At 36.9% G+C, this 14,661-nt stretch overlaps 1 protein-coding gene across 1 annotated transcript; it reads right to left on the bottom strand.

Moving 5' to 3' along the window:
* Positions 1-368: 368 nt before the first annotated feature.
* Positions 369-14,436, bottom strand: LOC108563813 (dynein beta chain, ciliary-like). Its single transcript, XM_017922602.1, is given in 7 exon segments — positions 369-7,931; positions 7,984-9,696; positions 9,959-11,523; positions 11,689-11,952; positions 11,995-13,825; positions 13,881-14,219; positions 14,290-14,436. Coding segments are annotated over 7 exon segments (13,422 nt in total).
* Between the last annotated feature and the right edge of the window lie 225 nt (positions 14,437-14,661).

The following is a 14,661-nucleotide window of genomic DNA, read 5'->3' as shown; positions in this document are numbered from 1 at the left end:
ATCTTATACGCAAAATTTAATGAAATCTATTTACTCGTCTTGCATTAAATCCCAAGCACAAAAAGGCCAGTTTGTTACAATTATATACTATTAATTTGCAAATGAAACTATGAAATATGAGAAGTGATAACTTAATTTTCTTCACTACATTTGATAGTGAGTAAAAAAGAACAAAACAGTATATAACATTGTCGCAATGAGAGATGTTTAAATATTCCTAGATTAGATTAACTAAAACAAATGGAAATGAATAGAAACGAGAAAACATGGATTTCAATTATATCAATCAGAGAAAAATGTAAAACTTTGATTTGATTTTTTTTTCAAACTTTATTAACAAACGATAAATGTTATGAACAATGAAAATATTAAATTTGCAACAGAATAGCTACTCCAGCCAAGACCCACTTAGATGCACGTTCCTTGGTCTTCAAATTAAATGTCCAGACAAATGTGGGTCCTCTTGTTTTTGTTTTGTAGACAGGACAATCATACATATTGCGAAGATCCTGCTTGTCTTGAGTGATGGCCTTGAGGTAAACGACAGGTACAACAGGGAATAGCTCTTTCAATTTTGATTCGCCAATACATCCAAGCTGTGAATCCCACTTGGCACCTTCCATATATAAACCGTGTACATTGGCGCCTTCTCGTGGTGCTGACATAAATTCCTCCTTCTGTTTTTTTGTTACATCAGACATGAGACACATTTTGTCCAATGGCCATTCGTTTTTCCTAGCTGTCTGCTGCATAATTGCCGTGAGGAATGATTGAGGATTGAAAAAACCACCCAGCCATACTGCAGCAGGCATCGAAAAATCATTGACCCAACTCTCAAGCTCTTTAATCCGTAAACTCAAATCTCCGCACCATTGTCCTAAAGGAAGAAGACTGGGATAAGCTTTCACCGCCCAACCAGCTGGAACTTGATCCATAAAAAGAGCCTGCTCCAGGACCTCCATATCAGTGGTTATGGTCAATTCACCTTTCATACCTAAGTCCAATTCTTTAAGAGTCCTCTTCATTTCACGCATAAGAATATTCATGCGCTCGCACTCTTGAAAACATACGATGATGAACGGGGTCCGATCTTCTACCTTTGCCATCATTTCCGCAATATTAAACTCTTCGGGAAGTTTATCTGCAATGTCATCAAGAGTAGATCGGACTTTATCCTCTCGACTCAATCCACCCCCAGATGCAGCACCAGAATCCCTAGGTTGCATTTCAAATATCGTTTTGAAGAGAATCTCTGAAGTATTAGTCAAAAACCCAATTTCTGCATTTGGATGTAGTCCATATAAATATGGAGATTCCGGTGGCAATCTTTCATCAATATGTCGATGATAACCGATGTAATCTGTATTTGGTGGTGCAAGAAATCCTGGTGCATAATACAGTTCACCCTCTACAAGCAACGGTTGCATATATTCAAGCAGATAATTTCTACATAGCCTCCGGTCCCAATCGTCAGTAATGTGTCCACCGTACATAATTTCTCCAAATAAGTAGCGGAGATCCTCCCAAGGCACCTTATTATTATTCTCCAGGTAGTTGTACAGTACGTTCACGCTTATCGTCAGATCGCCCATGTTGAATGGATAATTTCTGTTCCAACCCTGAGGCCCAAATTTACGGCGCTCCGCAACGACAGCATGGAAATAGCACAGCGAGAATAGTATTGCCTTAAACTCAGCTTCTTTTGAGCATAACTCCAACGTTTCCTGATTAAAGTTATCCAACGCTTTATGCAGATTAGCGTGCATACCTGTAGGAGGTTCATTAGTGATCTTGATTGCCGATTCTAGAATTCCCTGCGGTAGAACATTAGCAGATGGGTCGGCTGCAGCTTCAGCACTTAAATATAATCTGTAATTATGGTGTGATTGTTCTGTATTCTGTTCCATCTTTTTCTCTAACATGGGTAACCACTTTGACACCAAGTGAATATTTTGTAAAATAACCCAATGTCCTTCTTCAGCAGCTATATCCATCGCCGCTTCGGCAACAACTTCTTGTCCTTGTCCTAAAGATACGCTATGGAAATTTCCACTGTCAAACGTAAATCCCAACTTCTTTCCCATCTTTTCTACATCCTTAAGCGGATTCACTCCAGGCGATAGAATAAAGAATGTTGGCGTTTCATTGCTAGTCTCCTCGTAAGATTTTTCAAACGAAACGGTTCTGGCTGTAATAAACTTTTGGCCCAGTTTTTCTTCAATGAAACCGCGAACTGCGTACGTCATGCGATCGGGTCGGAATGCCCTCATCATTATCAATTTCTGTAGGGAAGACTTGTTCTTCCACTCTCCTGGTAGCTTCTCCTTTTCTGGACACTCACTATCCACTAGCTTGCGCCAACGTTTTGATGATCCTTCAAGATCTTTATCCAAGCCACGAAATTCATCAAGCTGCGATAAAGATTTTATACCGCCCCATGAGACGTTACTCAGAAAATCCAAAGGCGATGTTAAATTGGGCATTGCTGGGAATCTCAGTAAAAAATCTAGTTCGCCGGCATTTATTTCCTCACTATGCAGTAGAATTTGAAAAGCCATCTGAGCCATAAATATGAGTTTATCACACTCAAAAAGTCCACGGCTGGTATACATAAAGACAGAAAATGTGATGCTATCTAATAAGTTTAGAAGACGGTCTTTCAATTTCTCAGCTTCTTCGGCAACTGACAAAGCATATTTGAAAACTACTGTAAAAGCCTTTAATGAAAACTGATATATGGCATTGATTCGATTTAGGTCATTTAGTATAAAATAGAGCAATGATGCTCTAGCTGCTGCTGGTCGATACTGCTCTCTAGCTTCATCTATTTTTACCGAAGTCACTTTGGATTCGGCTGCTTTAATTTGGATATCTGCAGACATTTTCTTGGTAGTCTCTAGATTTATGACGAGTGCTTCATCTCCTAGAATATTCCCTGACGCCGATGACAGTCTTTCCAAAAGATTATCTTCGCAAGTTTTCAAAATGATCTTGTAATCGTTTTGTTGTTTCGTTAAATTTGATTTTAATGACTCTAAATCAGGTCTTTCAGCCTTCACGACCTCTGCTAATAACTGTTCTTCAAGACCATCTCGTGTTACAGTAAAGTTTATTAGAGTCGTTTGTGCTTGTATCTCAGGCTTGTAATGAGGATTTGCCAGTTTTGTGTGTATAATGAGCTTGAAATTTGGATCAAAATCAATTTCATGATCACCAATCCTGATACATTTTCCCTTCTTGACGAGCACACGGCCTAGAATAGGATCGAGGACAGCGTCAATTGTTTCTCCAATGTTCTCCAAAAGAATTACGTTACCGTTGGAAATACAACGTTCAATAGTATCAAGATAATTTCGCATCGTCAATCTGATAACAGTTAATTGATCACCATATTTTGTTTTAATCCATTTGATACCTTGTAATTGCGGATCAATCATCAGTGGCCATCTGGCGGTGTTAGTTAAAATGGTAGCATTTTCTGCAGACATACGGTCTGTGGGTAATCCCTCATTGTTCCATTTGGCAATCATTGCATCATCTGTGAGCAAACTCAAGGGATCACAAACATCTGACATTGGTATTGGAGAAGTTAACTTTTTTACAAAAGGCATCCAATGCTTATTCAGCAGTTCAATACGATATCGACGTGTAAAACAACCTACGTATGAGATGAATGCAGTGATTAGAAGTGCATCACCTGGTAAAGTTATAAACTGTCCTTTAAAATTTACAACAGATTGTCTCCAGCGAACATTCTCCGAAGCAAGACCATTCACCAGTCGATTGGCCAAATCGATACTTTTAGCCGTTGCAGCAGCTTCTGCTTGACATTTTAATTTATCGTCTGTAGCTTGTTCAAATTCTGATCTCAATGTAGCAAGCTGATTTTCTAAGAATTTCAATTTTTCGTTTAATTCCTTCAATCGAGTCCTCGCGTTATTCAAATCATCCTCTGCTTCTTGCAGAGCTCGCCTCTTAGGTGCGACTACCAAATATACATCATAAAATCTCATAATATTAATTACCCATGCGCAAAGACCAGCTGCCGCAGTTGACTTAGACACAATTTTCTTGGGATCAAATTCTGGATCTTTCACATATGGCTGAATCGCTTTAACGATTTCTGGATGGATATTTTCCTTATCATAAGTAAGTAAATCTTCGAGAAACTTGTCCACGCGATTCATTAACATCTTTCCTGCCTTCCAGCTGCGATCTTTGGGTACTTTTCCTTTACAGAAAAGAACTAATACAGCTGCAATTACGTTGACAACAGCTTCAGGTGGACTGCCAAAAGATTTTAATTCTGTCAGGTTATTCTTATTGAGCGTATTAAGTGCCTCCTGTGCTGCTAGGAGAGCAGGTTCAGCTTTTTGCAGATCCTCTGCACATACTTTCGCTTTAACAGAAACATCTTCTTGGATTACTGTGACTTTAGCCTCCTCCTCAGATGCGATAACTTGTTCCTTGGCCACTTTCTCATTTTCTGTACCAAGAATTTTTATGAGCTTATCTGCTTGTGCGTTTTTATTTGCCAATTCCACCTCTTGTACGGAAAGTTGTTCTTGAAGACCATCCACTTCTTGAGAAGTAGATACTAACTTTAACAAACCCATTTCTAAGCGTGAAATGCTATAATCAACGTTTCCAGTTTTTTCATATAAAAGTTTTGAATATAATGCAATTTGCTCAAGAAATGACTTTGGTGTAGTATAGTTATAACGCTTATCATTCGTTAAATACACTTCGGACATTTCATTCACCGATGTGTGTACGTATGACATAAAAAGAGATACAGAATTAACCAATTCTTTAGGAAGCACTTCAATTTCAGACAAGAAACGCTTAGAGACATTCTCGAGAGCCTCCTTTGGCCATTCGTGGAACCAATTGATGGCGGTACAATTGACAACAGCTGGGAATTTGCGTGATCTCACCCTCAGTGTTGAACCAACTGGAGAGAAGCACAGAATAACTTTGATTAATTTCCTTACTTTATTAATATAAAACTTCCAACAGTTTTCCCTAGAATCTTCCAATCCTATATTCTTCACTTCGCCACGCATCATGCTGATAATATTCTCAATATCTTCATCTTGTAAAAGCTCAGGGATCTCACCAGAGGCTAACATGTCATTAATCAGTACCAAAAACTGTTCTTCAGGTACTTGAGCATCGGTCATTAGGAATGCGGTACTAACATTTTTTAGACCAGCTTTAATATATATTGTTGCTATATCTGCCTTCATGTCATTCATGGAATAACCCTTCTTTAATTGAATTTGGAAGACTTCTAGGGATGAAATAAACGCTGCCAAACGTGTCAGAGATTGTTTTCCAGAACCACCAACACCAACTAACAAAGCGTTACCTCTTGGTGCTTCCATAATTCGATTTATTCTACAGATATGGTTCATAGCATCTTCAAATAATACTAAGTTCATTGCCGCTACCAAATCGTTATAACTAGCTAGAGCTTCTAATAGCAACTTATTCAAATGCGAATAATCTAAAATCTGATGATATTTAGGATCACCTATTCCTTCAGCAAAGTGGCAAAATATCAATGGTGTTTCAAATACATCGTTTTCATTTATTTCCTCAAAACCCTTTTTCACAATCTCTGTGATCAACTTTTTGAACGTATCGTTATCTTTGGTTTCGGTGAATTTATCTCCATATACTCGAATTGATTCGTGCATCCATAGCCTTATAAGACTTGTCTGATTGTTGATGGCATCGCCTGTCGCAAAGAGCATTCCCTGGAAGATGTTAGATAAGTCACGCAAATTAAATATGTAATGAAATTTGACCGCAGTTGGTAAGAACGTCATAGATATTCTCTGATGAAGCTGTAAAGCTGCTGCAACAATAGATGGACACCCTTTCTGCAAATTTGGGGAAAATTTGTTTCCTGGTATAAGCATATGCTGAGACAGAATAGAATTGTAAATCACATATAGTGCTTCCACTGATGGAAAACTCATTGCAAATACACAGAAATGCCGTTGAAGTCTTGGATCAATAGTAAAAGATCCTGCAGTAGGATTCATACATGATACATATTGGATATTTTGTATGTCTTTAAGCGTCAATTTTTGACGATCGTACCAATGCTGATAATCCAAATGTTGTCTAAGCAACGTATGTGGCTGCACAGTGAAGTACTTGTCTACCTCAGGCATATTCATATCATCTATGAAATAAATCATCTGCTTACTACCGGGTGGACCATAAACCCTTCCAGCTTTTTTCTCCAATGGTTTTTCTAGAATCTTCTGCAACATCTCCGAAGTGGTATAAAAATTAAACGGTACATTAGTAACTAAATACTGGTCTGATAGCTCATCTAATTTTTCTTGGATTATTACAGATTTTCCGCAACCTGCACCTCCTACTAACATCACAGGGAGTTTCTTTGCCATAAGATGGTCTACAAAAAATCTTACTCTAGTAGTTTCATCAGTGTTTACCAGAGTTGCTTGAAGGGGAATATCTGCATCCAATTCAAAATCTCTAGTCAAATCTTCCCAAGGTAAGAATTGTTTTGTTTCTTCGTCAATATAGTAATGAAAAACGGTACCAGCAGTAGGAAACTTCACTGCTTTAAATTCATTAGTAAACCATTTGCTAAACTCATTCCTCCAATCAATAATTTGATCTTGAAATAATGCCGAACCAAACGCCCAAACGATCGAAAAAACAAAATATATTTCATACCAATCCTTAGGGCAATCTAATGGGACATTCTGAGGTGTTAAAAAACAATCCAATAAATAACAAAGCATGGAAATATGAGCAATTTCACAAATAGGAGTTATTTTCTTGAAACGGATTCGCATAGCTTCAAGGCATGGTGGTACGTACTTATCAAACAACAATGATAAATTTGCCTTTTCACTTTGTTGTGTTCTTGTATCAATCCAAGATGATACATACGGATTCCAGCCCAAATCTGCAGGATTAATGTAAAGAATACCCGCCCTAGATACAGTGGCTGGTGTGGCTGTACGAAGATTCGCAATTTCAAATAATAGTCTCATATGGGTTGTAAGTGCTATACGTTCATTGCTAGCTAAAGTTAATACTTTGTTATCATCCATCAGGGTATTTAGAGATTCGATCCACATTGGATCAATATCACCATCTAGTACAATCCATTTAGGACCATCTCCTGTTAAATTGGCCTGCTCACGCATTATTACAGAAAATAATCCATCTCTCCACTCGCGTGTAGATGGGTTAATAACACCAAATAGTTCATCATTAGTTACTGCCTTTGGATTTAAATCATTGTACACTGGTCGTCTTTTCATATTAAAATACGTTTTATTAAGTGTTTTCCAGACCATTGACTTTCCTGTTCCAGCAAAACCAATGATAAACACAGAATGTCTCACAGCAAATAATTCTTCCAATTGGACAATTTTAAGAACAAAGCCATCCTCAGGCTGCAACTTCATATCAATTGCTGATCTTTTGATTAAAACTTCAAACTCCAGATTTCTCTTCCGTGGCACATCCAGAGCCGGAAATAAATCACCGATTAAACCCATAAACACTGGCACATCATCCGTAACAATCTTAGGTATGTTGAAATCTCGTAAAGCTCTCATCAATACTTGATCTTCCGGACGTTGACGGTCGCCACGTTTTAGTGATCCGGCAACTACCAACACAGACTTAATAGCTCTCAATCCCCAATCATAATGATCTTGCTTGCTTAATAATTCTTTGCATAACGTGTACAATGTTATGAATTTCCTAGCCAAAAGTCGTGCTTCTTGAAAACCTTCAGCAACCAACATAATTTCACAAATTAACTCAAAATCGGGCACAACCATGGCACAAGGTCTGAAGAGGGCTTTCAGATTCTCAGGTAACTCGGTACGTCCTGCATATCCCGGATTCATTGTGATAAAAATACCGACCTGAAAATAATATAAAATTAATATTCTACGATTATTAGCTGCGTTATATTACCGTTGGTATTAGAGCAATATCCTCTCCCAAGAAATTAAAACGAGTTTTCTTATCCTTGATTGCATCTTGAATGGTTTTAACTTGAACCGCTACGACGGATAATACTTCAACAGATATTCGATTGAACTCATCAAAACACCCCCAAGTTCCAGTCTGGGCTAAGCCTTTATAAATATTGCCTACGGATTTATAATCCATCTGCTCTGAACAATTGAACACGTAGACCATAATTCCTAAGGCTTTGCCCAAATCTTTAGTAGTTTCAGTTTTTCCTGTTCCTGCAGGCCCAGCTGGTGCCCCACCCATAATTAAATGCAGACTCTGAGTCAATGTTATATAACATCGATCGGTTAAGGGTGTAATAACAAGACGCGGCGTATTCCCTAGATACTCGTATTGATATCTAAACTGTGCATCGCATATATTGGCAAAACAGTCTTTCACCTTTACGTCCCATCTGTGTCGTAACTGACTCTGCCATTGAAATGCCTGAGAATTTTCAACTTTAACTACTATCATTTTAGCAACTACATCTCGCGAATGCACGTCAATTGTACATATTGTCATGATCTTTTGACGATCACCTGCAGACAAGTCACCGAGCAGCAAGACAATCAGTGCATTCAATTGGGCTATTTGCTTCTTTTGATAATCTTTTAACGAATTTTCATAACCTTCCTCAAGCCTGGCAAAGGCCATATTCACTTCAGAAGTCCACCAAATTTGCGTTCCGCATAAAGCCGGCTGAGCTGGATAATCAAAAATCCACACTTCCCTTGGTTTTTCATCATATGTGCTTATAGCTTCTCCAAACAGTTTATGAAGTGTTTTTCGCATAATTTCAATGACTCTATTCAACCAGACCTCAACTTTTCCCGTACAATCACAAATGCCCACAAACGTTACAACCTCTTCATTCTCTTTAGAAACCATTGCTTTTGCTTTTTTGCTATTCTTTCCACCCTCCTGTTCAAATCTTAATTTTGCCAGAGAATCAAAAAGTTTAGTCAAGTGTCTCTGAACCATGTCCGGCTGATTACCATTCGATAATATATCCAAAAGATCGGCGGAGGAAACAAAGTAAAAACGTGGAAATGCTAACCTCTTTGTTTCCAAGTAATCATTTAATGCCTTCTCACAAAGCATCAACTCCCCAAGAATGCCGTCTAATCTTTCGTACAATCCTGGTTTGTTTGTTGCTTTCACTACATTTGGTGTCTTCTGCATTTCATTCAAAACATCTTTAAAATCTTTATCGATTCTATCGAATCTCTTTGAATCTTCTGGCAATTGATTACGAATGTCCTCTGATCCAATAAAAATGCTCTCTAAATAACACCATTTGCGTTGCACTTCAAAATATGCCTGTATCACTTGATCTGCATTCGACAATTTCTTTTGCCAATCTGAAACTTCTTCGAGAAAGAAGTCTATGAACTTGGATGTCATCATATTTTGAAGCTGTACTTGGTTATCTTCTAAAGTTTCTATAAGCTCCTCAGATGCACGCAATAAATTCAATTTTGTTCGTTCGTGCATATCGTTTTCGAAATTCATGGTGGACCATGTCACATTTAACTCTTTCAGGACTTTTTCCATTGCCATCTCTTTAACAGATTTATCAACAATATTCTTCACCTCGTCTTCATACTCGTGTAAGTTAAGCGCAAGCAAATCATTTAGAGTTGTTCCTTCGTCCATCACGAATTTCACCTAAAGATAACCAATGATTATAATAGTAATAGGAAATGATGGTTATGGTTACTTTTGTGCAGACATATTATATGTAATAAAGATAGATAATGTATTGAAGACTGAAATAAGAAGTTTTATTTGTTCAATCACTTTAAAGACTTGTTTGTGTACTCACTGAGTATAGTAATTCTATTCCTGGTATCTGTTGCGTGAAATTTTTGTTAAATATTTTGTTATATTTTATAATTTTTAAATAATGACAAATATAAGAATGACATACCTTGGTTGCTTGCATCAGCTGTTTCCAATGTCTATCTCGAATGGCTGGATTCTGTAACTCTGTAACTGCTCTCAATGACGTCAAGAGATTTTTAATTGTTGCCTCAGTTTGGTTGTATACATCCCATGTCCTTAGCTCTTTATCCATTGCTCGTAACTCCTTTGCAAACTTCTTACATTCCATTTCCATACCTTCAACGTCTATCTTACGCCAAGGTGTGTACTTCCACTCGTCAATATTTGAATTGACAATATTCACAAAATCCCATAATTGTTTTACCATTTTTACTTCCTTTCGTACAGTCTTAATAGGTTTGAACTCTGGTATTTGAAGCTCAAACAAATTTCCTTGATCAACCAATTTATCCATGTCAGTTTCTAGCTCTTTAACCTCTCGATGAATTTTGTCCAATGTTTTATATACATCTTTACAGGTAAACTTGAATATTGAACTTTTCTTAAAGTTGTCTCTGTACATAGATTGTCTGATGTCGAACAATGCCAATCTCTTCCTTATAGCATTAACTTGGTTAGCTTGCATAGGTGCAATAGCTTGTTTAGTAGTGAGCGCCACTTTTTTGCAGTTATTCCATTTATCAGGTAGCTCCTGGAGTTGTACATGAGTCTCTTCTGTAAATTCAACACCATATTCACCCAAAAGATTCATGATCTCCTTCAATGGATCAAACATATAGTCTGTAGCCATCTGACGATCTTTTACCTTAAACAAATATCCCATAATTGTTATGAGACCATCATAGTCATCGTCTGCAAGAGGCTTTTGCATCGCCTCAATAGATTCAATAATAAAATTCTCTAGCTCTTCAATACTGTTTAATACATGATCCATCAAATGTTGTTTAAACATATGACTCCACTTACATGCCATATTCAATATACTCTGCCTAAGCGGTTTTATATCCAATCTCAACCAACCCAAAATTTTCTTTTCATATGGGATAGCCTCAATCTTGATCTTTAATTCTTCATAAGTATCGATCTGTTCTTTAAATTGTTTAATCGTTGGTGGCGTCTCCTTGATCCCTTCTTCATTCCGTGATAACACTATTTCTTCTGGCGTTAAAACTTTACCATACAGAAGAAACTGCCTCAAGAATTCTTGACGACTATCCAACCAAAGATACTCGTATTCTTCGAACTCCTCTAAATAGGTAACTGCTTCTTGGACTGCTGCATTTGCCTTGGCCAATATATCATTTTGTATGTCTTGAATGTAGTTGTCATGTATCACGTCTTGTAGGTAATTCTCTCCCTTTTCCAATAAAATACGTACAAAGTACTCTCCCATTTGAGTAATCTCTATCAGAAGACCATTAAGAAAGCGTGGAAAATTATTGTCCTGTTCCATATCAAATGATGGATCAGAATAGATATTTGGATCTCTTAACTCGATCGTGATTTCAAATACTGGATACTTTTCGCCATTCTCGTTCATTTCGTAAGTGAAGAAGTGCATACTCACTGTAGCGGCTTCTAGTAACTTTTTCAAGATCAAGTCATCTAAATAATTGAGATAATCTATCCATTTCTCATCTTCCAAAGCTGTATCATAAGGGTCTTCTGGAGTTTCTTCAACTACTGGTTCTTGTGCGTCAATAGCAACATCAACTGGCATCTCGGCTGTGCTTTCTCCTTGAATTGCATCTCCTTCATGGATTACATGTTCTTCTTCAGGCACTTCATCTTCCTCTATTTTTGGTAATGGGATATCATGATATAGGTAATAATTTTCTTTTAAAATTAATATTATTTCATCAGATGAATTTTTCACCTTCTCGTATTTCTTGGTAATTCGATCTAACCTATTATCTAAGCCAATAAGTTCATCATCTTTGTCGTCTTTCCTTCCAAATATTGGTTGTAGTGCCCACATATCCGCTTCCTCAAAGAAATTACTAATGTTGTTTTGTGCTTGACTCACCCGAAGATATAACTCATGCAACCTGACGTGCATTTCGTTGATCTGTTCAAAATCTAAAAGAAAAATAATATTAAATATTTGGTACGGCATGTGACATATAAACTAACTGTCTGTTTCCCATGTTAATGCCGTAATCGCTTGCTCCAGTAGTTCATCTATTTCTTCGATTTCTGGTTGTATCATTGCAAATTCTACACTCAAGGTTTTTTGCTTCAAGTGATTATACCACTCGACTGTTCTCATAAGATTTTGAACAGCTTTCACCAACTCCTCGTTGCGATCGAAGAGACCTTTTGCACTTTCCGGAAGATCTTCCTCCTTTCCCAATAACTTAATATATTTGATTTCCCTAAGGGCACACTCCAACTCGGCGTCAAAGTTCAATTCTATAAGCATATCATTGTTGCTTCTTAGTAACTGCATTTTGGACAAATTCTTTGCAATAATCTGTGGTATCGTTTTAGCCCAATCTTCGAACGTCTTCTTCTCATCACTAACAATTATATCTATTAGTTGATCGTATTTCTCCAGGTTATATAATGAGTCTTCATTTTTTATGGTTGGATGATTAACTGATTTATACATTTCCGTTTGAAATGTAATGCGAGATCTTAATTTATGAAGCCACCACATTTTTCCAGATACTGGAGGAAAATAATTATTTGTTGGAACGCCGTGCTTTATTCCTTCATCGTAAAGTGCTTTGACAGTATCCAATTCAACTGATAAAAGTTCTACTAATCGATCAATCTTTGGCTTTAACTCAGTGTAAATGATTGTCCTCTCAATAAGATTACCAATTATGTTCACCAATTTACACATACCCTCCAAATCATTGCATTCATCAAATCCCTGACAAAAGATTGCTGCTAGACGCATATCGTAATCGAAGCACTTCTTTGCAAATTTTCCTTCATGCTTATATATATTTTCGTCCTCAATATCTAATATATCATATTGAATATTTTGAAATTTACTATAGGCTTTGTTAAATTCTTCAAACAACTCAACACATTTCTGTGAAATAATTCTGCCTTTAAGACCGCCAATTTCCACCTTTTCCAATTTAAAATACTCCAAAGCCGTAGCTAAAATTCCATCAACCAATTTAAGTCTGGCTTTAAAATCGTACAATCTTTGAAAGACATTCCGAGAATGAAACGTCCAAGGGACGGGAGTGACCTCTGCTGGAAAGTACTGTTCTAAATTATTCCTGACGATCTCAAAATTCTTCTCAAATTTGTCTAAAAGTTCTAAACATATAATAAACTTCTTATGGATCTCTTCGGTGTCCCCTTGGAAAATCGAACTTGGTTCTATCGATCTAGTGACCGCATCAATAAGAGAATTTGCGACTTGTTGCAAAAGCAGTACTATCTTTCCGCTGTTACAATAATACCGACAGTTTCCCCAAAATAATCCAATGCAATGTAGAAATGGCTTAATATAATCTGAATTATCAATAAATTCGTCGCCCTCAAAACGCTCAAAGTGCTGCTTCATTGGCATGAAATATAAGGAAATGTCTCGCGACTCAATAATTCCAGCCACGACGCACTTAAATATATCTTTGAAACATGTCATATAGCTGCTGTCTGTCATTTCCAAATACATGACCAACTTTTTAACCCTCGGATCTCTGAGTTGATTATAGATACCTTCCAAATTCTTTAATCTTGACAACCAAAACTGAACTTCTTTGCTAGGCCCTGGATGAGCACCTCCAGCAAATGACACCATTGAAGTTTGCTTAAGAATGTCACTTATTATATTAGACCATCGTATAACAGCGGCTTCAGCCGAGGCCTTGAGAACCAAGTCGGAATCATAAACCTCGCCTTGTCTATAACGCTCCTCAGCTTCAAAGATGTGTTCTATATCTGATGGCATGGGTAACAATGTCACGCCTTTCAAAGATCCTTTAATCTGTAATTTAATGCAATAATATAGAGATTCAATAGAATAATAATTAATATTTTACCTGATATAGTGTACTGTTGAATGCAACAATTTGCTTCTTTACATCTGTATAAAGAACATTTGGCCATCCTCTAGAATTGTTGTAATTGGTGAGTATAGGAGTAAAGATCTCCTCAGCAAGTATGGATAAATCTTCGATGGGTTTATAAGAGAACTCGCCCATTATAAGTTCTTCTTTAATATTATCCATGTCGAGATGAGTTTCGCTTTTCTTGATAAAATACGTAAATTTGTTGCGTTGCGAATTGGGGAATTCGGTTGCGGAAACTAGTAATCCTGAAGTAGCAATTCTCAAAATCAGCATCATTTGCCATTTATTTAGGAAATTCATAACCACCGACTGTTAAAAATATACATAAAAATTTATAAATCATATCTCAATTCTAACTGGTATATCTATAATTGTTTACTTTATACTCATCAGTGGCTATCATTTTGTTCCATTTGTCCTGTTTCAAGCGCAACGTCTTCGTAAGATAAGTCAGTATGTAATCCAACCTCTCATCCTCATCTTCCTTTTTATCATCGCTCTTAGCAGCTTTCTTATCATCTCCCATGACTTCTTCTCAGCACAAAATTTGCGTAATCACCAGTAAATATTATAATTTATATATGCCAGCTTTGACGCGCAACGCACACTTGTTTACTTTTATGTAAACAGACGCCTGGCAACGCAATTTTGATCGATTTCTAAATGAAACAATTTTCGTAAATTTTACTATTTCAAAGAACTATTGATCAAGAGTCTTTCCGCTCTGGATATAATTATTTATTTCATTCTC

This window comes from Nicrophorus vespilloides, unplaced genomic scaffold (genome assembly GCF_001412225.1).
Source record: "Nicrophorus vespilloides isolate i.1.1-1 unplaced genomic scaffold, Nicve_v1.0, whole genome shotgun sequence".
NCBI classification, from domain to species: domain Eukaryota; kingdom Metazoa; phylum Arthropoda; class Insecta; order Coleoptera; family Silphidae; genus Nicrophorus; species Nicrophorus vespilloides.
This window is presented reverse-complemented; position numbering and strand designations above follow the sequence as displayed.